Genomic DNA, 22609 nt, shown 5'->3' with positions numbered 1-22609 from the left:
TAGCCTATTGTAAAGACCCTTTATGCTCTTATGGACAAGAGAGGAGATAAAATTAACATTTGGTATGCTGATTTTAGAATTATTTCTGCAATTTTACAAAGATAAATGCAAAGATACATGTCTTATGTTATGATATTTAAAGAATTTGTAGAGGTTACTCCGGGCATACTGCATGCCTATGGGGTAGCCCTGTTCCACAAGGAGCAGGAAAAAAAAAAAAAAGAATTTGTAGTAACTGAAGAGGATCCAGAGAAAAGCAATAGAAAAAGAACAATGAATGGGGACTGGGGTAGTATGCCCATATTCTCCAACTCAAATATTGTGGCACAATGATGTAGCATATGGGCTAATAGAAGTGAATATCTGTAATTCGGACTGTCCTGAAAAATCCTGGAGATATGTTGAAGACAAATCCCAGGAGTCATGGTCATTATTCAGTATATATGAGAAGGTACAGAAAGGCTTTATCCTTTCTTTGGATCAGATTCCTTTGATGATATGTTGAAAACACCGGAACTGCTCCCCAGAAAAATACAGACGCGCAGAGTTTCAGAAAGCAGAACCCCCCTGTTATCTATTTATTTTTCCACAATATCAAAAGCACTTTACAGCTGGTATTGCTGTAAAGAGTTCAGAAAGATGAGGAAGAACCTGAGCTGCCAAGTCAGATGGGAAGAATGGCAAATCAGCTACCAGCTGAAGTTCTTAACACTCTGAAGCCATTCTTAGACGGTTTAAGCCAGTGGGTGCTTTTGGTAGGTTCTCAACTTTTTAAAGTAACATATCCCTTTGATGAGCTGCTTAAGGTATGGGTCAGCTATCTCAAAAATACTCCCACAAACACCCCCACCCTCGCTCCCACCCCACAAATCTGCAAATAATTTCATGGGGTTCATGGACTTGCTAAAGCCCATCCTCCAGTACTCGCTTCTGTTTAAGTGCAGACTTCCCAGGGCTCAGCGGAATGCCCTTGATGACCTTTAACAATCACCCTTTTATCATGGGGACAAGAGCGGCCTAGAAGGAGGTTTTTGGAGTCACCGGACCCCCATGGCCCCTCACCAGGCCCCTTCAAGCTCTCCCCTCCCCCACGCCCGCGCAGCGCAGGTGCGAAAACCTTAGGGGCCACCCGGGCGCGACAGCCCCAAAGCGGGGGGGGATGGGACCCTGGGAGGGGCGGGGGTGGGGGTGGGGGCCTTCCCGGTGTTGCTTGGTGACCACGCTCTCCGCCCAGACCGTTCCATTTCTTCAGCAGGGGGCGCCCCGGGCCGGGCCGGCGCTGACCAGCCTCGCAGAGCCACCCTCTTCCGGCCTGCCCCCCTCTGCCGGGCGATGGTGTGCGCCCGTGACGTCACAGAAGGCGGGGCCAGCGCCGCTGCCGGGTGCTGGAGGCGCCATTGGAGCCGGCTTGGCTGGCGAGCCCGGCTGAGGAGTCTCTTGGGCCGCAGTTACCGCCGCGTCCGCTCCCGGTCCCTGGCCCCTCAGCGGCATGGCGTGCGGGGCGACGCTGAAGCGGCCCATGGAGTTCGAGGCGGCGCTGCTGAGCCCCGGCTCCCCGAAGCGGCGGCGCTGCGCCCCTCTGCCCGGCCCCACTCCGGGCCTCAGGCCCCCGGACGCCGAGCCGCCGCCGCCGTTTCAGACGCAGACCCCACCGCAGAGTCTGCAGCAGCCCGCCCCGCCCGGCAGCGAGCGGCGCCTTCCAACTCCGGGTAACCTGCCCTGCTCTGGGCTTGGCAGGAAGCCAGGCCCAGGCATTTTTGGGGGGGGGGGTGGGGGAGGGTTGGGAATACCAGGCCAGTTTACCCAGGGACCCCTTCTTTGCCTTGAGAAAAGGGAACTGGGATGCCGCTGGGCCTGGTTGCTTCCGGGGATGGGAGGCATCCGGGAGGGGTAATGGGGCCACAGGGTCGGTTTTAGGTTTTCCTGGGGGAGGAGAGCCTGGAGGGGTGGACACCAAGAGGAAGATGGGAATACCTCTGGCAGCTCCGGGCCCTCCCTGTCGCTGAAGCCCCTCCTTCCTCCGCTGGCCGGGTCTGCACCGAGCCACCCTGCAGATCCAGTGGGCCATGGAAAATTGGATTCTACTCACGAACCTGGCCTGGAGGGCGGGGGTGGGATGGGGGCGGGTTACCGGGAAGGGGCGCGAGTGCGTGCTGTTTAGCGCTGTAGGGAGACATGATTTCCAGAAGTCTTTAGGAACCCAGAGGCCGCCGCAAGAGTCACGGAATCCGATTTCAACCTGATCATTTCTAAGGGACTGGCCACGTTCTTTTATTATATGGCTATTGCCTCGTACCATATATGGCTTGAAATCGGTAGATCATTAGCTAGAATTTGAGAATCCTACGACATACGGAGGTTCTACAGAACTAAGAATGTAACTGTCCTTAACAGGGACTCTCCTTCAGTAAGGCGTTCCACTTTGTCCAAGGAAAAGGACTGGCGTTACAGTAGACACCTCATAGCGCAGGAGTAGAGGGGAGGGTGCTTCAGCATTAATATTCTGCGATTTTAAAGGACTTCCGGAAATGAGGGGGGCGTCTCAATAATGGATTTGGGCAAGTCGTTTCTTTGTGTGTTTTTCTATTCCTCAAGCTTAAGCAAAACCTTAGGCTCACCGTAAAATCATCCTTTCCACCCCTTTTCAGTAGCAGTGCCTTCAGGTTTCATTTCCTCCTTCCTCTGCATATCGATCCACAATGCAAATTGCAGGCCCTCATCCTCACACCAAGATTCCTACACCCAGCTAAAGCTGTCCCAGACTTCATATCCTTAACTCGAGTTCACCTTTTTAATCCTAGAATTCAAAGGACTTATGAACTGTGACCATATCTTACCTAGTCAGTCTCTTACACATTTTTTTCAAACTGTGCCTCTGCTCTTTCCCCCAGACCCACCGCTCTGTGCCCTTATCATGTTTTTCCCTTCTATTTGCTAATCCCAAAAGAGTAATTTCAAGTCTCTTATCCATTAGCTGACTAACCTGCCCATAAAAAACGCTGTTCTACTTAAATTCCCCGGCCATTCAATGTTGTATAACCTTATGTACAGGATGAGATAATGTTTGCAAAAGTCCATTTTAAAGAACCCTCAAAGACAGGCGCCATAGATGGCCACTTGCAGTGATGTTTTGTTCTTCCCTAGCTCCTGCAGATACCTAAAGATAGTCCATAATCTTTTTGGGTCTCACTTCTGCAAATTGGAGTTCATACTTGCGCTATCTTTTGTTGAAGAACCCTCAAGATAGTTGCAAAAAGTATTTTGAAAAGTATAAAGTGATGCGTTTAATGTAAATGTTTTATTCAATACTACTATCCTCTAGACTAATTTGGTTGTAGTTCACATTACAGTAGCTGCTTCGTAAGTGATTTTTGGGCTGGGCGAGGTGGCTTATGCCTGTAATCCCAGCACTTCGGGAGGCCATGGTGGGTGGATCAAGAGACCGAGACCATCCTGGCCAACATGGTGAAAACCCTGTTTCTACTAAAAATAGCCGGGCGAGGTTGCATTGAGCCAAGATCGCGCCACTGCACTCCAGCCTGGCAACAGAGCGAGACTCCATCTTAAAAAAAAAAAAAAAAAGTTATTTTTGTTGTGGGGGCGGTGGTGGCATGCACTTGTAATTCCAGCTACTAGGGAAGCTGAGGCAGGAGAATCGTTTGAAGCCGGGAGGCAGAGGTTGCAGTGAGCGGAGATCACACCATTGCGCTCCAGCCTGGGCCACAAGAGCGAAACTCCATCTCAAAAAAAAAAAAAAAAGAGAGAGAATGTGGGCAAGGCGTGGTGGCTCACACCTGCAATCCCAGCACTTTGGGAGGCTGAGGCAGGAGGATTGCTTGAGCCCAGGAATTCGAGACAAGTCTGTGCAACATAATGAGACCTTGTTTCCACAAAAGAATTCTAAGGCCGGGCGCAGTGGCTCACTCCTGTAGTCCCAGCACTTTGGGAGGCGGAGGCGGGCGGATCACCTGAGGTCGGGAGTTCAAGACCACCCTGACACACATGGAGAAATCCTGTCTCTACTAAAAATACAAAATTAGTGGGGCATGGTGGTGCATGCCTGTAATCCCAGCTACTCGGGAGGTTGAGGCAGGAGAATCGCTTGAACCTGAGAGGCGGAGATTGCCGTAAGCCGAGATCCGGCCATTGCACTCCATCCTGGGCGACAAGAGTGAAACTCCATCTCAAAAAAAAAAAAAAGCTAAAAAATTAGCTGGGCAATTTTTCTGAAATCCGAAATGCTGCAAAGTCTGAACTGCTCCAAAAATTGAGTGTCAATATGACACTCAAAGGAAATACTTATTCACTGGAGTTTTTCTGATTTGGGGTAAGGGATGTTCAATTGGTAAGTATAATGCAACTATTCCACAATCCAAAACTTCTGTCTCAAGCATTTTGGATGAGGGATGCTCAATCTATATGGTACTTTTTGTGGAAAGGTCCTGTAAAACTAAGCCTTTTATTGCTTAAATCTTTATTGAGTGCTAGGTGAATTCCAGACACGGAAGAAGGGGGTTGCTGACCGCAGGAAATATTTGTAAACATAATGTGCAAAGCAATTAACTGATTATGACTTGAGAGTCTGAGAATAACTTCTGAATTAAGGTAGCATTTTAGCTGAGTCTTTTTTTGTTGTTTTTTGAGACAGAGTCACTCTGTTGCCCAGGCTGGAGTGTAGTGGCACGATCTTGGCTCACTGCAACCGCCGTCTCCCATGTTCAAGCGATTCTCCTGCCTCAGCCTCCCCAGTAGCTGGGATTACAGGCATGTGTCACTACGCTCGGCTAATTTTTTTTTTTTTTTTTTTTTTTTTTTTTTTTTTGAGATGACGTTTCGCTCTTGTTGCCCAGGCTGGAGTGCAATAGCATGATCTCGGCTCACTGCAACTTCCACCTCCCAGACTCAAGCGATTCTCCTGCCTTAGCCTCCCAGAATGCTGGGATTACAGGCGCATGCCACCATTCTCGGCTAATTTTTGTATTTTTAGTGGAGATAGGGTTTCATCATACTGGTCAGGCTGGTCTCAAACACCTGACCTCAGGTGATCCGCCTGCCTCAGCCTCCCAAAGTGCTGGGATTACAGGCATGAGCCACCACACCCGGCCTACTAATTTTTGTATTTTTTTTGTCAAGACAGGGTTTCACTGTATTGGCCAAGCTGGTCTCAAACTCCTGACCTCAGGTGATCTGCCCGCCTCGGCCTCCCAAAGTGCTGGGATTGCGTGAGCCACTGCGCCCGGCTAGCTGAGTCTTGATCAAGTTTGAGCAATAGTCCCATTTCGAGCACAGGGAAACCTTGAGAGCAAAGTCCAAAAAACCCACAATTTAAGGAAAGAATAATGTAATGTAACTAAATTATAGTGGAATCCAGATGGAACCAGGAAAATAAATTGAGGCCACATCTTGGAAAGTATTGACTGCCATGTTCAAGAGTTTGAATTTTGGTTTGTAGCAGTAGGAACACTGTAGAGTTTGGAGGATGGGCTTAGACCGGAAAGAATCTGGCAGCACAACCTCAAGTAATGGAGGGAAGGATTAAAATTATCCACTGTTAAAAGGAAATTTGAGTTTTTCTTTTTAAAAAAATTTTGTGCTTTATATGGCCTTCTACAGAAGAAAATCATGTCTAACTTTCTTATTTTTCTCCCATGGATACCGTGTTTAGATTCTTGGACTTCTTAGTCCTACCACCCTCAAAATTGTATCTTTCCATTTGTTAACATTGCCATACAGGAGGCAGAGGTTTATCAAAGACCTTCTGTTCTCTTAAGCGTTGTCCTCATACTTGTCCTTTCTTGTTTCAAGTATTTGCAGTTCTTATCCTTGTATTGGCTCTGGCTTGAGGAATAAGACATTTTAAAATACAGGGGGCTAGCGGTGGCTCACACCTGTATTCCCAGCACTTTGGGAGGCCGAGGCAGGCAGATCAGCTGAGGTCAGGAGTTTGAGACCAGCCTGGCCAACATTGTGAAACTCTGTCTCTACTAAAAATACAAAAAATTAGGTGGGTGTGGTAGCGGGCTCCTGAAATCCAAACTACTCTGGAGGCTGAGGCAGGAGAATTGCTTGAACCTGGGAGGTAGAGGTTGCAGTGAACTGAGATTGTGCTATTGCACTACAGCCTGGGCGACAGGGTAAGACTCTCTTAAAAAATAAAGTGAGGTGAAAACTTAATAAATTCAGGAATCTAAAATACAAACTTCATAGCACTGTTTTGTTTTGTTTTTTGAGACAGAGTCTTACTCTGTTGCCCAGGCTGGAGTCCAATGGGGTGATCTCGGCTCACTGCAATCTCCACCTCCTGGGTTGAAGCAATTCTCCTGCCTCAGCCTCCCAAGTAGCTGGGATTACAGGTGCGCACCACCATGCCCAGCTAATTTTTGTATTTTTAGTAGAGATGGTTTCGCCATGTTGGTCAGGCTGGTCTCGAACTCCCAACCTCAGGTGATCCACCTGCCTAGGCCTCCCAAAGTGCTGGGATTACAGGCGTGAGCCACCATGTACGGGCTTTTTTTCTTTTTTTTGATACTGGGTCTCGTTATGTTGCCCAGGCTGGCCTCAAGTGATCCTCCCACCTTGGCCTTCCAAAGTGCTGGATTACAGGCATGAGCCACCCGTGCCTGGCCCATAGCACTCTTGTTTTTTTGTTTTGTTTTTCTATTTTTTTTTTTGAGGCAGAGTCTGATTGTGTTTCCCAGGCTGGAGTGCAGTGGCACAGTCTCGGCTCAGCACAACCTCCACCTCCCCGGTTCAAGAGATTCTCCTGCCTCAGCTTCCTGAGTAGCTGGGACTACAGGCGCGTGCCACCACGCCTGGCTAATTTTTTGTATTTTTAGTAGAGATGGTGTTTCACCATGTTAGCCAAGATAGTCTCGATTTCATGACCTTGTGATCTGCCTGCCTCAGCCTCCCAAAGTGCTGGGATTACAGGCATAAGCCACCATACCCAGTTGGCCCATAGGACTCTTAAAGCATCTCCTACATTGTTCCAGTATTTAGGCTGAAAGTTAGGGACTTTGACTATGTGTGGAACCACTGGAATTCATGTCAGTTCCTGGACTGTACTGTCACTTGTTATGACATTATTGTTACCTTTAGTTTTTATTTTTACAACCTTATCAGGTAGGTATTTAATGTTTACATTGAAGAAGTAAAGATCCTGAATAACTTCTCAAGGTTATAGTCACACAGCTAGTAAGAAGCAAAGTGGCATTAATACCTCCCACCATTAAAAAAAAAAGGTGGTTATAGCAAAGTATACCCTAGAATAATTTGAGTTGTTTGAGATGGATACAGGTATCTCTTTTTTTAAATTAGTAGGTACAAACAAAGAACTTGAAAACCACATCCTTTTAGATTCTTTGTTGTTTCTAGGAGTGTATTTCAAGGTGGTTAGTAATTTGTGTTTCCTGGGCTCCCTTTAATAGTGTTAGCAAATTTGCTTTGTGATTACCTTGACTTACAATCTCCCCACACACTGAGTTGCCTCTTAGGATCAGAAAATTATTTTCTAAGTCCTGACCATCACTTCTAGGCATTAAATCTCAGTTCTTTCCTTGGTCGATGTCCACACTGTAAACATAATGGTTTCTGCTGCCCTCTTTCCCAAAGTTTATTTTGATTTGTTTTTTAGATAAATCACCCAGGCTCCCTTGTGGTTTTTTTTGAGACGAGATTTTGCTGTGTTGTTCAGGCTAGTCTCCTGGGCTCAAGGGATCCTCCCGCCTCCCCCTGCAGAGTAGCTGGGATTACACCCAGCTTTGGAGCCACCACTTCCAGCTCCAAAGATGCTTTTTTAAAGTCCCATATGGGACAAGAGCTTCCCTGTTAGAAGGCCTTGGGCAGTATGAGACTCACCCCTTAATACCCTAGGTTGTGAAATTGTGAAATTTAAAGGAGATTAAAAAATAATCCCTGTTAGGTAAACAGAGGTTTCTTTTACTGTAAATTGTACTAGTTAACCATCCAGCTAACTGCAGATCTTGTGTTCTTTGCCACAGGAAAACAAGTAAAGGGAACTCTGTCTGGTTTATGCCAAAGTAGCTATTCTTTTATGCATTGTTGAAATAGTGGCAATAAGAACATACTGTCTTTGAAGCCACTGGGGAGTGCTTGGTACGGTATAAACGTTTTGCTTGTTTATGTCGGGGGAGGGGGAGATTGAGACCTACATGCCAAAGGGAGTATCTAAAGTCTAGTCAGAAGATCTTTGTCTCTTCCCACTTCTGAAGAAAGTTTGAAGAAATGAGACAATAAAGTGAAAGCTCAAGTTTGTTTCTTTTTTATTAGAGCAAATTTTTCAGAACATAAAACAAGAATATAGTCGTTATCAGAGGTGGAGACATTTAGAAGTTGTTCTTAATCAGAGTGAAGCTTGTGCTTCGGAAAGTCAACCTCACTCCTCAGCACTCACAGCACCTAGCTCTCCAGGTAAGCCCACTTTGATCTGCAAAATCCGCATTAAGAGTTTGTAAATGGTACTTATAATGATGAATCCAGAATTGGCCTCCTCTAATGTAATAGAATTGCTAACGTGGATGTATTAATATTTACAGATATTTTTAAAACTATACAGTCATGAAATTGGAAGAAACCTCACATTGATTTGATGTGCTTCCATCCACCCAATACAAGAATATCTTCCTGTATAACTGCAATGTGTAATATTGTAGCCAGAGTGCAATAAATAGCCACATGTGGGCTATTTAATTTTAAACTAATTAAAATTAGATAAAATTTTGGCCGGCTGAGGTGGCTCATGCCTGTAATCCTAGCACTTTGGGAGGCTGAGGCAGGCGGATCTCCTGAGGTCAAGAGTTCAAGACCGGCCTGGCCAACATGGCAAAACCTCATCTCTACTAAAAATACAAAAAAATTAGCCAGGCATGGTGGCTCGCACCTGTAATCCCAGCTACTCGGGAGGCTGAGGTTGCAGTGAGCTGAGATGACACCATTGTACTCCAGCCTGGGTGACAGAGTGAGTCTCTGTCTCAAAAAAAAAAAAAAAAAAAGTTTTTTTAAAATTCTGTTCCTCAGGTTCAGTAGTCACATTTCAGGTACTCATTAGCCACATATGGCTGTTGTATTGTACATGCAGTTACAAGATATTTCCATAATTGCAGAAAGCTCTGTTCAACAGGGGCTGCTCATTATTGACAAATGGTCAAAGAGGATGTGCTAAAAAATAGAATCTCAAGGTTGGAGACAGTCTTCATGGTCATGTAGTGATTCAGTTTTGCCTGCCATATTGCCTCCTGTTGGGGTTCAACAGCCCAGTGTTTGACCATCTCCAGTGGTGGTGAAATCTGTCTCCTTTAACAGTAGAAGAGTCTTATTTCCTCACAAAGTATTCTACTTAACAGTTCTAAAGGTTAAAAGTTACCTTGATTAAAAATTGTCTCCTTACAAAATATAAACTGGGGTTTGCCCGGAATTAGGGTTAGGGGAGAATGAGGAGATATTGCTTGATGGGTAAGGGGTTTTAGTTTTTGGAGTGATGGAAGTGTTCTGGAACTAGAAGTGGTGGTAGTAGTGTAATATTTTGATTATGCTAAATGCCACTGACTTGTTTGCTTTAAAGTGATTACTTTTATGTTACGTGACTTTTACCTCAACAAATTTTTTTTTTTAATCCAGAATTCCTGGCTCTGGAACTGCACCCTTTCTGATTGCTCTTGCACATATATGATAAACCTGTCAGTGGTTACAACTAGCACTATTCTCTTGAGATTTCAGTAATATAATTTTAAAGTAATAGGATATGTTATGGTTAACAAAACAGTTACAAATAATGACTAGTGAGACGTTTTGGTTAGATTTTATTTGTAGAGAAAAAAATATCCATGAGTTAGTTTAAGCAAAAAATTGTTTCAGTGTGTTAAATGGCTTACTGGCTAACAAATGGCCAAAGAAACAGATTTTAGCCTGAGCTTTGAGGAACACCTGAGAACTGGGCTGCCACCAGGGCTGCTGCCCATGTTTTTTTTTGTTTTGTTTTTTTGTTTTTTTTGTTTTTTGGGGGGTTTTTTTGAGATTTGCTCTGTCGCGCAGGCTGAAGTGCAGTGGCGTCATCTCAGCTCACTGGAACCTTCGCCTCCCAGGTTCAAGCAATTCTTCTGTCTCAGCCTCCCGAGTAGCTGGGACTACAGGCGCCCACCAGCACACCCAGCTATTTTTTTGTATTTTTAGTAGAGGCGGGGTTTCACCATGTTGGCCGGGCTGGTCTCGAACTCCTGACCTCAAGTGATCAACCCGTCTTGGCCTCCAAAGTGCTGGGATTACAGGCAAGAGCCACCATGCCTGGCCAGAGCTGCTGCTTTTATCATGATCAGAAAGCCACTTGTGGGATCTGTTCACTTGCCAGCTCCAGAACCAGGCTGGTAGAAGCTTATCCCTGTGACTTATCTCTGTCCTGAATTCAAATCTTCTGTGAGTGAACCTGATTAGGAGAACCTTTTTTTTTCTTTTTTTTTTTTTTTGAGTCCGTTTTGCTCTTGTTGCCCCGTTTGGAGTGCATGCAGTTGTGTGATCTCGGCTCACTGCAATCTCCGCCTCTCAGGTTCAAGCGATTCTCCTTTCTCAGCCTCCCAAGTAGCTGGAATTACAGGTGCCCATCACCACGCCCAGCTAATTTTTTTGTATTTTAAGTAGAGACAGGGGTTTCTCCATGTTGGTCAGGCTGGTCCCGAACTCCCAACCTCAGGTGATCCGCCCACCTCAACCTCCCAGAGTGCTGGGATTACAGGCATGGCCACTGCGCCCGGCCTTTTTTTCTTTTTTTTGAGATGGCGTTTTACTCTTGTTGCCCAGGCTGGAGTGCAGTGGCACAATCTTGGCTCACTGCAACCGCCACCTCTTGGGTTCAAGCAATTCTTCTGCCTCAGCCTCCTGAGTAGCTGGGATAATGGGCATGCCCTACCACGCCCAGCTAATTTTGTATTTTTAGTAGAGACTGGGTTTCTCCACGTTGTCAGGCTGGTCTCCACCTCAGATGATCCGCCTGCCTTGGCCTCCCAAAGTGCTGGGATTATAGGTGTGAACCACCGCACCTGGCCCAAACTCGCTTTTTCTTTTGGCCAGGTTCCTCATGGATGAAGAAGGACCAGCCCACCTTTACCCTCCGACAAGTTGGCATAATATGTGAGCGCCTCTTAAAAGACTATGAAGATAAAATTCGGGAGGAGTATGAGCAAATCCTCAATACCAAACTAGCAGGTAGGCCGAGGCAGTGACTGCCATTGTCATTAACAGGGTTCAGTTAAAAATTAACACCAGTTAAATAACTTAGAAAAAGAGAGTAGGACCTCATGCAAGGGAGTTTCTTGAGTTGCGGGTATGGAAGTTACTCTTTGGTGATTGTAAACACATCATTTATACATTATATGGAAGGACTTTTTTTTGGGGGGGGGGACAGAGTTTTGCTCTTGTTTTCCAGGCTGACACCGCAACCTCCGCCTGCCAGGTTCTAACGATTCTCCTGCCTCAGCCTCCAGAGTAGCTGGGATTACAGGCATGCGCCACCATGCCTGGCTAATTTTTTTGTATTTTTAGCAGAGAGGGGGTTTCTCCATGTTGGTCAGGCTGGTCTCAAACTCCTGACCTCAGGTGATCCGCCCACCTTGACCTCCCAAAATGCTTGGATTACAGGCGTGAGCCACCGCGCCCGGCCAAGACTTTGTTTTTTAAATAGAGGCAAGGTTTTGCTGTGAGCCCAGCTCTAGGAGTCTCCAGCTCCAGGCCTCAAGAAGTACTCCACCTCAGCTTCCCAGAGTGCTGGCATTACAGGAGTGCTACACACCTTGCCCAGTGGGAGGGATTTTTCATTTGCATTTCTGAAAAGAAACAAACCAAGCTCTTGCAAGAATTTTCCATATCAATGAAGGCATTGAGTCAGCCATTTGGGCTAGCTGGCTGGTAAACAGATGGTTGTAATACTGTACTAAACTCTAAACAGGTGTTGTGGAAGAGTTCAGTATTGTCAACATATTCAAACTTCCTAGTTAAGAAGTCATAGTTATGGATGTGGCGAGTTGGGTGTGATTTGGGAGGAACAGTAGAGTAAAAGCAAGGCTAGGGCAGGTTAGAACAAAGATAGTGATTAATGATGGCAACAATTAAAGCCTTCTGTGAAAGAAAGAGATCTGAATCAGAAATAGGAAATAGTACCTGTTTAGTGAAAGTGGATAATATTCCACATTAAACCACAGTACTCTATGTCAAGCACAAATCTCATCATACTCCTTTTCTGATTAAAGTCCTCAGCTGTACCCTATGGGATATAGGTCAAGATCTGTTGCTTAGGGTGACAGTGTGAGTAATTAAGAAATTTATGGGCAGCTTTCATGCTTTGCTGCTGTGTAATCATCAGAGAGTGAAGAAGCACAACTTTTTCCTGTAACACTATTGTTTCCTAATCTGGTGACCCATACAACGTGGTTCCTCAGAATATTAATAGATCTGTTTTACATTGGGAGCTGTTGGGTTAAGCAAAGTTAAATGAGTTCCTTTATAGTAGAACTACTTTGATCCTTTAATATGTATTATAAGAAGAAGCTCTAGGCCGGGCGCAGTGGCTCACGCCTGTAATCCCAGCACTTTGGGAGGCCGAGGCGGGCAGATCACAAGGTCAGGAGATCGAGACCATGCTGGCCAACACGGTGAAACCCCGTCCCTACTAAAAATACAAAAAATTAGCCGGGCATGGTGGTGAGCACCTGTAGTCCCAGCTACTCGGGAGGCTGAGGCAGGAGAATGGCGTGAATCGGGGAGGCAGAGGTTGCAGTGAGCCAAGGTCGCGCCACTGCACTCCAGCCTGGGCGACAGAGTGAGACTCCATCTCAAAAAAAAAAGAAGAAGCTCTAATATATCATTCCCTCTCCCACTCCCACCATAATACTGTTTCAGTCAGCTGGTTCTGAGTCACTTCTTTGTTCACAGATGTCAGGCTACCTTCTTCCTTTCTACTCAGTTTCCCCTTAAAAGGTGGTACTTCTGTGGAACTGTTTGCAGTTAGATGGTATAGATTTTCACTTAGCTTTCTAGCCATCCCACACTTCTTCCACTCATGTTTTTCACTCAATGTGTGTTGAAATTTATAACAAGGAAAGAGTTTCAAAGATTCATGTCCCATGGGAGATGGGCTGAAATTTCCTGGCTATGGTAGTGAGCTATTAATAGGAGATAGAGTTATGTCACGGGGGAGAGGTTATCAGGAAAATACCATTATATACCATCAGTGACCAATTCTAGAAGCCAAGGATTTGGCTCTGGGTTCTAAGAGGAACAGATCTCAGTGACCTTTATATAAGGTCACTGGACTTTAATACAAGGACCTTTATAAAGAGGGCCTGAGAGGGTGAAGAATTCAAACTGGGAAGCTATTTGTGATCCTGACACTTGATTCTTAAAAATTGAGGGAGAGTTGCTGAGGATAAGTATGTACCGTCTTCTCACAGAACAATATGAATCTTTTGTGAAATTCACACATGATCAGATTATGCGACGGTATGGGACAAGGCCAACAAGCTGTAAGTATTGCCACATTTTCTTTGAATTTTCTAAGTTTCAAGAGCAAAATTTCTACACTGAAACTTCTCAGAGTAAAAAGTCCCTGTGAAGTAAAATGTGCCCAGCACTGTGCTAAGCGTATTAAATCCACACCAAAGCTTATATAAGCCTCACAGTGACCCTATGAGGGAGTACTATTATTAGCTCCATTTTACTGGTAAAGATAGCACTTAAATAGGTTAAATAATTTGCCCAAGCTTATACAGCTAGTGGTTCAGCTAGGATTAAAATCTAGGTAGTCTGACTTGAGCACCAATTTGTTACCTGTCTTTTCTCCAGAAAGATAGTTTCAGTTGTTAACTTATGAAAGTTGATTCCTTAAGTTAGTTTATCAAGTGTGGTCAGGATTTCTTATTCTAAATAATTTGCAACTACCAGATATTCAAAGCATAAAATATTAACAGTTGTATATCTAACTGAATTTGAGTCAGGTTCCTTAAATTCTTGATCTTTAGTATCTTTTAAGTGGTGAGTCATCGTTCATGCTATTTCTCACATTTACTGTTAGTGAAAATTTTTAAAGCATGACACTACAATTTTTAGTATTCTTACCCTTTTTGTTTTTTATTCTTAATTTACAGATGTGTCATGAAGCTTTGTCACATATCTGGGTACCAGGTTTGACCTCAAGAGATGGCTGCTGTACACTTTTTGCAACTGGTTTGATGTCACATTTCAGCTCCAACTTTGCATCCTGAGAACACTTAAACGTTTCTGCAGGTCCATTTTATACAACTTGAAAGACCGTAAAACTTTCTGGTTGCCACAAGCATATCTTTCTTTTCTGCTCATCCAATAAACAGCTGTGCCCTACTGTGATAGATTTTCCAAACAAAAATACCTGGAGCAGCAGTTTAGCAAAATATGCCTTCAGTGGCATTCAACAAATGGAGTTTCCCCAAGCACAGTTCTGTAAGAAGTGCGTGTGAGAGTGTGTGTATATGTGTGTATGTGTATTTTAAGTTATTATTTGTATTGTGCAAAATTTTTTTTTTGATCTTGGGGATTCTGGCTGTGAATTTGGTGCACGACAATTATGGTAAAAAAACATTTGCTTGGTCTAAAGAAGATCATTAATGTTTTGTGACCATACAAGTTGTAACAGTGGATTGTTTTTATGTGTAGGTATTGTTAAATACAGGGACTGTTTCCAGGCGCAGAATATGAATCGTAAGTTAGGATGGACATTAGATGTGATTATGATGATAAAGCGAAGGTCTGCGGTCCTAAATCTACAGACACGTGGTGAGAAATTAGAACAAACTGGAGACGGGCCATTGACACATGGACTCTGCCTGGGCATGTTAGGTTAATTCTTTGACTCCAAGCCTTAAAATACTCACATGGAGTCAGCGCTCACCTCATTCACACAATTATCATAGAGCTCCCTGGACACTGAACCTCTAAAGGGAAAAGGTCTACCCTGGAGCCAGGAGCATCAGGGTTGGCTTGGGAGCATGAGAGGTGAGCCCAGGGCTAGGCCTGGGCCAGGCCCCGGCAGCACTGCTACTTGGGAGGAGCCACTTCACCTTTGTATTAGTTATTAAAAAATATAATTTTGGCTGGGCGCAGTGGCTCACGCCTGTAATCCCAGCACTTTGGGAGCCCGAGGCATGCGGATCACTTGAGGTCAGGAGTTCGAGACCACCCTGGCCAATATGGTGAAACCCCATCTCTACTAAAAATACAACAAAGTTAGCCGGGCGTGGTGGCAGGCGCCTGTAATCCCAGCTGCTTGGGAGGCTGAGGCAGGAGAATCGCTTGAACCCTGGAGGTGGCGGTTGCAGTGAGCACAGATCACGCCACTGCACTCCAGCCTGGGCGACAAAACGAGACTTCATCTCAAAAAAAAAAAAAACATAGAATTTGGATCCTTTGGTCAGGTTCTCCCAAATTCTTTTGAGGTGTCCATGGTCAACTGCTTCAGCTTTGTTTTGGCAACCCCCTGCCCGAAGTCGCATATAGGCTGTTCTTCACCTTGTTTCCAAGGCTGAGGAACAGAAAGTAGCCTCTGTTTTGAGGAGGTGGAAGTTAAGTATACATTTATTTTTTACTGTGACTTGTTCAGGACCACATTTTACAAAATGCCTTGTTTCCTTCATTGTTTCTGGAAAGGAAAGTTCTATTAATATTGTTTTACTTTGAATATAGAATAGTTTTTTTAATTAGGGCTTATTTTGAAAAATTCTGAGTTTAATTCAAATGTATGCCAATACCTTCCAAAGTAAGGTAATATTCAGAGACAGTTGTTCTGATCAGATGGCTTAGAGAAATTTCTGGAATATTCACATTCGAAGATTCCTTATTAATGAATGTCTTTGACTTAAATCTAACCAAAAACTGCAACATTATTCTTTGTACATTTTCATTATATAGTGTTAACAAGCTTAGTTGCAAACAAATAAAATACTTAAGCTATTTGTTTACCTTGCCTTCTTAATACTGTGATAATGTTTATTAATTCAAATAACTTATGTGAGAGCTGCTATAACCATTTCCCCAGTTCAACATTGCATTGAAAATTTATGGACCTTTAAAAAAAAAAGCCCAACAGTGATTTTTTTTAATAATTAAAGAATGATTTTACTTCGTATTTGAAGGGCGATTTGTTTCATCTCTTCTTTTTTCAGGGTAGTCACTTGTTCCTAAAAGAGGAACATAGCAGTGGCTGTAATGGGAATGGCTCTGCAGTGGGCTAGTCACACCAAAATAAAGAAAGGGCAGCTGTGGGAGCCATCAGAAGCTGTGGAGGCTGGACTGGTAATGGGGAATGCTGCCCCACTGAAGTCTTGTTTAAGAGATCAGTGTGATGTGCTCACTTAACTATAAAGTGTCAGTCCCCATTCCAACTAAGTGGCTCCTGGCTGGGAAGTAGAGTAGGTTTCTCTAAGGAAAATGACACCTGCTCACCACCCCTCCCCCCCCCCCCCCACTATACCACATTGTTGTTAGGCTATCATATAATGATAAGGTAGCCCTCTGAGGCCACAAGGTAAGACCAAACCACCAGGGCTGGGTTTTGGGATCCCCTCTAAAGAGACCACACATGTTTGTTTAGTGTTTATAATCTAGAGAAAAGACAACTGGGACAGAAAATGGGGACCTGGAAGGTAGGTCTCAGACTGGTGAATGAATTTTTCCCTAGACCTTGATTTCCAGAGCTTGAATTTAAGGGCACTCCCAGGTAGAGAAATGTCTTTGTCCCATGGAAATTATAGACCAAGGAAGACGTCAACCTATAAAAACGTATAAGGGTTTCTCAGGAACAGTGTTTTCAGAATATCTGGTGAGCTAGCTAATTTTTTTCTCTATTTTAATTCCAGTTATTATCCTTGATAAAGTCTTAAGCTTAAGAGGAAAAAGTAAGTGTCCATCCTTGGGTCAGAAGTTAAAAGGAAGATCAGAGCTCCTAAGGCAGTGATAATTGTTAAGATCTTCCAAAGGGGAAGACCATCAGGGAGTACAAGAATTTAAGCCAGCGGGTGGCGCACGCCTGTAATCCCAGCACTTTGGAAGGCTGAGGGGCAGATCACCTGAGGTCTGGAGTTTGAGACCAGCTTGACCAACATGGTGAAACCCCATCTCTACTAAAATACAAAAATTAGCCGGGCGTAGTGGCGGGCGCCTGTAATCTCAGCTACTTGGAAGGCTGAGGCGGGAGAATCAACCTGAAACCATGAGGCGGAGGTTGCAGTGAGCCGAGATTGTGCCATTGCACTCCAGCCTGGCAACAGAGTTAAGACTATGTCTCAAAAAAAAAAAAGGATTTAAGCCAACCTTTCAAACCTGGTGAATCTTCTTACCATGGAGGATTGGTTGGCTAGCATAGTAGTTAAAGGACTGACTGCGTGTTTGTAGCTCTGTAGTTTGGTTTCTTCTCTGCCACTAATTTGGTTATGTCAGCCTTGCCAGGTTACTAAACTTGCTGAAACATGGCTTCCTTACCTGTAAAATCGAGGTTAATAGTAGGTTCATATTGGGTTTTGTTTTCAAATGCAAGAAATCATCCATGTAAAGAAAGTATTTAGCACAGCTTAGGGCATAGACTATGCACTTCACAATGTTAGAGCAGGTTTCTTTATAGTAGTCTTCGTCAGACCTGGAGACCCAAACTTTTGTGTCCCAAGTAGTGATTCTCAGCTTTCCAATATGAATAGCCCCTTGTTAACATAAAGATCTCACTTTTTCTTATTAGAATTTGTACCTTTAAGTGTTTGATGAAGGAAATAAAAGATGAATGACAAATGAATTTGGTAATGCCTTTCTGTGAATCTGTATTCAGTATGTTTTGTATGTTAATATAGCAGGGTCATACAAAAACTGGCCTATTTTTGTAAAGTTTTGTAGAAACACTGCTACACCTATTCATTTGTCTGTGGCAGCTTTCACACTAACTCCAGACTTGAGTAGAGTAGGTGCTACAAAGACCAAAGCATGGGCCACAGAGCTGAAAATACTTACTCTGTGTCCTTTTACAGAAAAGTGTGCTGGCCTTTGCACTAAAGCATGAAGAAACATTTGGGAAAAAGCACACAGGCTGGGCACGGTGGCCCATGCCTGTAATCCCAGCACTTTGGGAGGCCGAGGTGGGCAGATCACCTGAGAATGGGAGTTCAAGACCAGCCTGGCCAACATGGAGAAATCCCATCTCTACTAAAAATGCAAAATTAGCCGGGCGTGGTGGTGCATTCCTATAATCTCAGCTACTTGGAAGGCTGAGGCAGGAGAATCACTTGAACTTGGGAGGTGGAGGTTGAGGTGAGCCGAGATCACACCATTGCACTCCAGCCTGGGCAACAAGAGCAAAACTCTGTCTCAATTAAAAAAAAGAAAGAAGAGCAACAAACAAGGCAAAGTTACTTCATTTATAATCGTTGTTGCATCATGAGTTGGTCAACACTTACCCTAATTTGTCATTCTTAAGGCTGTTATACCTTAAGTTGAGGTGTGATGAAAATACCCTTTTTGCTTACAAATAAAAACTGATTGCCAAAGTAAGTATGTCACAGAAAAAGCTACTGAACAACTGTTTAGAGCAATGATTCTCAAGGATGGGGACGCAGAGCATACTATTTGGGGAGAGAAAAAGATTTGAAATGACCAATTTTATTTCAAGCATTTTTAATTTTGGAATTTTAGGTACAAAAATGGGTGTGAGAATTTTGTTTAACAGAAAATAGCATGGCTTTAAAATAGTTTGTAAAATACTGTTCTTAAGGAACAGAGTGTAATAGTGCCCATGGGCTATTAAAAAGGAACAGAAACTTCTCTACTACTCTGGAGTCCTTTGTTGAAAACAGATTGAGGGAGTGCTGTAGTCTTCCAGAGCTACAGTTAAATTGGATAAGGTTGGACACCTGGAAAAAAGCGTACATTTACCCACCCTAAACCATACTTTTTTTTTTTTTCTTTTTTTTGAGATGAAGTTTCATTCTTGTTGCCCAGGCTGGAGTGCATTGGCGCGATCTCGGCTCACTGCAACTTCCGTCTCCCGGGTTCAAGTGATTCTCCTGCCTCAGCCTCCCGAGTAAGTGGGATTACAGGCATGCACCACCACGCCCAGCTAATTTTGTATTTTTAGTAGAGACCGGGTTTTACCATGTTGGGTGGGTCTTGAACTCCTGACCTCGTGATCCACTCGCCTTAGCCTCCCAAAGTGCTGGGATTACAGGTGTGAGCCACCGCACCTGGCCACCAAACCATACTTTCAAGTAAATAATTAGCACTTTATTGTACTGAAGGTGTGATATTTTGACAATTTAAAGTTCTGGTCTTCATGGGTCTTTGTTTCGTTTTACTTACTGCTGTATCTAATATCTCCTTTTTTTTTTCTTTTTTGAGACAGAGTCTCAGTCTGTCGCCCAGGCTGGAGTGCAGTGGTGCAATTTCAGCTCACTGCATCCTCCGCCTCCTGGGTTCAAGCAATTCTGCCTCAGTCTCCTGAATAGCTTGGATTACAGGTGCCCGCCACCACGCCTGGCTATTGTATTTTTCAATAGAGACGGGGTTTCATCATATTGGCCAGACTGGTCTCAAACTTCTGACCTCGTGATCCACCCGCCTCAACCTCTGAAAGAGCTGGGATTACAGACGTGAGCCACCGCGCCCTGTGTAGTATCTCATTTTGTGCCTGGTTATCTGTGAGCTGGACAGTATATTTGAAAAATTACGGTGGGCATGGTGGCTCAGGCTGGGTGCGGTAGCTCACACCTGTAATCCCAGCACTTTCGGAGGCCAAGGTGGGCAGATCACGAGGTCAGAAGTTTGAGACCAGCCTGGCCAATATAATGAAAACCCGTCTCTACTAAAAATACAAAAAATCAGCCGGGCGTGGTGGCGGGCACCTGTAATCCCAGCTAGTAGGGAGGCTGAGCCGGGAGAATCACTTGAACCCAGGAGGAGGAGGTTGCAGTGATTCAAGATCGCATACCATTGCACTCCAGCCTAGGCAACAAGCAAAACTCCATCTCAAAAAAAAAAAAAAAAAAATTATTATTTGCAGGAGTGAACAGGACAAGAATGAGGGTATCTACCTCTAAGAAGGATTTATGTTGCCTGTGGCTGAGGATACTACCAAATCATCTGATGCAGGTTTCAGAAGGCTGAAAGTACCTCAAGTCATCCAGATTAAATATAACCTGGTGGCAAGTGCACTTGAGAACTGGTTTACTTTTTTTGTTTGGTTTTGTTGTTGTTTTTTGAGACGGAGTCTCACTCTGTCACCCAGGCTGGAGTGCAGTGGCACGATCTCGGCTCACTACAATCTCTGCCTCCCGGGTTCAAAGGATTCCCCTGCCTCAGCCTCCGGAATAGCTAGGAGTACAGGCATGTGCTATCAAGCACAGCTAATTTTCGTGTTTTTAATAGAGACAGGGTTTCACCATGTTGGCCAGGCTGGTCTTGAACTCCTGACGTCAGGTGATCTGCCTGCCTCGGCCTCCCAAAGTACTGAGATTACAGGAGTGAGCCACCACACCTGGCCGAGAAATGGTTTACTTTTGATTCACCTTTATCTTTTTTTTTTTTTTTTTTTAAATTTATTTATTTTTATTGATCATTCTTGGGTGTTTCTCACAGAGGGGGATTTGGCAGGGTCATAGGACAATAGTGGAGGGAGGGTCAGCAGATAAACAAGTGAACAAAGGTCTCTGGTTTTCCTATGCAGAGGACCCTGCGGCCTTCCGTAGTGTTTGTGTCCCTGGGTATTTGAGATTAGGGAGTGGTGATGACTTTTAACGAGCATGCTGCCTTCAAGCATCTGTATAACAAAGCACATCTTGCACCACCCTTAATCCATTTAACCCTGAGTGGACACAGCACATGTTTCAGAGAGCACAGAGTTGGGGGTAAGGTCACCGATCAACAGGATCACAAGGCAGAAGAATTTTTCCTAGTACAGAACAAAATGAAAAGTCTCCCGTGTCTACCTCCCTCTACACAGACATGGCAACCATCCGATCTCTCAATCCCTTCCCCGCCTTTCCCCCCCTTCTATTCCACAAAACCGCCATTGTCATCATGGCCCATTCCCAATGAGCTGCCGGGTACACCTCCCAGACGGGGCGGTGGCCGGGCAGAGGGGCTCCTCACTTCCCAGTAGGGGCGGCCGGGCAGAGGCGCCCCTCATCTCCCGGACCGGGCGGCTGGCCGGGCGGGGGGCTGACCCCCCACCTCCCTCCCAGACGGGGCGGCTGGCCAGGCAGAGGGGCTCCTCACTTCCCAGTAGGGGCGGCCGGGCAGAGGCGCCCCTCACCTCCCGGACGGGGCGGCTGGCCGGGCGGGGGGCTGACCCCCCCACCTCCCTCCCGGACGGGGCGGCTGGCCTGGCGGGGGGCTGACCCCCCCACCTCCTTCCCGGACCGGGCGGCTGGCCGGGCAGAGGGGCTCCTCACTTCCCAATAGGGACGGCCGGGCAGAGGCGCCCCTCAGCTCCCGGACGGGGCGGCTGGCCGGGCAGGGGGGCTGACCCCCCCACCTCCCTCCCAGACGGGGCGGCTGGCCAGGCAGAGGGGCTCCTCACTTCCCAGTAGGGGCGGCCGGGCAGAGGCGCCCCTCACCTCCCGGACGGGGCGGCTGGCCGGGCGGGGGGCTGACCCCCCCACCTCCCTCCCGGACGGGGCGGCTGGCCTGGCGGGGGGCTGACCCCCCCACCTCCTTCCCGGACCGGGCGGCTGGCCGGGCAGAGGGGCTCCTCACTTCCCAATAGGGACGGCCGGGCAGAGGCGCCCCTCAGCTCCCGGACGGGGCGGCTGGCCGGGCAGGGGGGCTGACCCCCCCACCTCCCTCCCGGACGGGGCGGCTGGCCGGGCAGAGGGGCTCCTCACTTCCCAGTAGGGGCGGCCAGGCAGAGGCGCCCCTCACCTCCCGGACGGGGCGGCTGGCCGGGCAGGGGGCTGACCCCCCCACCTCCCTCCCGGTCGGGGCGGTTGGCCTGGCGGGGGGCTGACGCCCCCGCCTCCCTCCCAGATGGGGCGGCTGGCCGGGCAGAGGGGCTCCTCACTTCCCAGTAGGGGCGGCCGGGCAGAGGCGCCCCTCACCTCCCGGACGGGGCGGCCGGCCGGGCGGGGGGCTGACCCCCCCACCTCCCTCCTGGATGGGGCGGCTGGCCGGGCAGGGGGCTGACCCCCCCCACCTCCTTCCCGGACGGGGCGGCTGGCCGGGCAGAGGGGCTCCTCACTTCCCAGTAGGGGCGGCCGGGCAGAGGCGCCCCTCACCTCCCAGACGGGGCGGCTGGCCGGGCAGGGGGCTGACCCCCCCACCTCCCTCCCGGATGGGGCGGCTGGCCGGGCGGGGGGCTGAACCCCCCCACCTCCTTCCCGGACGGGGCGGCTGGCCGGGCAGAGGGGCTCCTCACTTCCCAGTAGGGGCGGCCGGGCAGAGGCGCCCCTCACCTCCCGGACGGGGCGGCTGGCCGGGCGGGGGGCTGACCCCCCCACCTCCCTCCCGGTCGGGGCGGCTGGCCTGGCAGGGGGCTGACCCCCCCACCTCCCTCCCGGACGGGGTGGCTGGCCGGGCGGGGGGCTGAACCCCCCCACCTCCTTCC

The 22609-nt window shown here is 46.8% G+C and overlaps 1 protein-coding gene across 3 annotated transcripts; it reads left to right on the top strand.

Moving 5' to 3' along the window:
- Positions 1 to 1255: 1255 nt before the first annotated feature.
- AKIRIN1 (akirin 1) lies at positions 1256 to 15992 on the top strand. Of its 3 annotated transcripts, none has more exons than XM_513337.5 (5): positions 1256 to 1709; positions 8290 to 8430; positions 11080 to 11214; positions 13455 to 13526; positions 14148 to 15992. In XM_513337.5, the coding sequence occupies exons 1-5, from the start codon at positions 1490 to 1492 to the stop codon at positions 14156 to 14158; spliced, it is 579 nt and encodes a 192-aa protein (XP_513337.1). In that variant the 5' UTR covers positions 1256 to 1489; the 3' UTR covers positions 14159 to 15992. The 3 variants fall into 3 exon arrangements, 2 of the variants coding, with proteins under 2 accessions (XP_513337.1, XP_009452495.1); XR_010154373.1 differs by having other exon boundaries at positions 1359 to 1709; positions 13415 to 13526; XM_009454220.3 differs by lacking the exon at positions 13455 to 13526 and having other exon boundaries at positions 1353 to 1709.
- The last annotated feature ends 6617 nt before the right edge of the window (positions 15993 to 22609 follow it).

This window comes from Pan troglodytes, chromosome 1 (assembly GCF_028858775.2).
Source record: "Pan troglodytes isolate AG18354 chromosome 1, NHGRI_mPanTro3-v2.0_pri, whole genome shotgun sequence".
In the NCBI taxonomy this organism is placed as follows: domain Eukaryota; kingdom Metazoa; phylum Chordata; class Mammalia; order Primates; family Hominidae; genus Pan; species Pan troglodytes.
The sequence above is the reverse complement of the archived record's forward strand: the minus strand, read 5'-3'. Positions and strand labels throughout refer to the sequence as shown.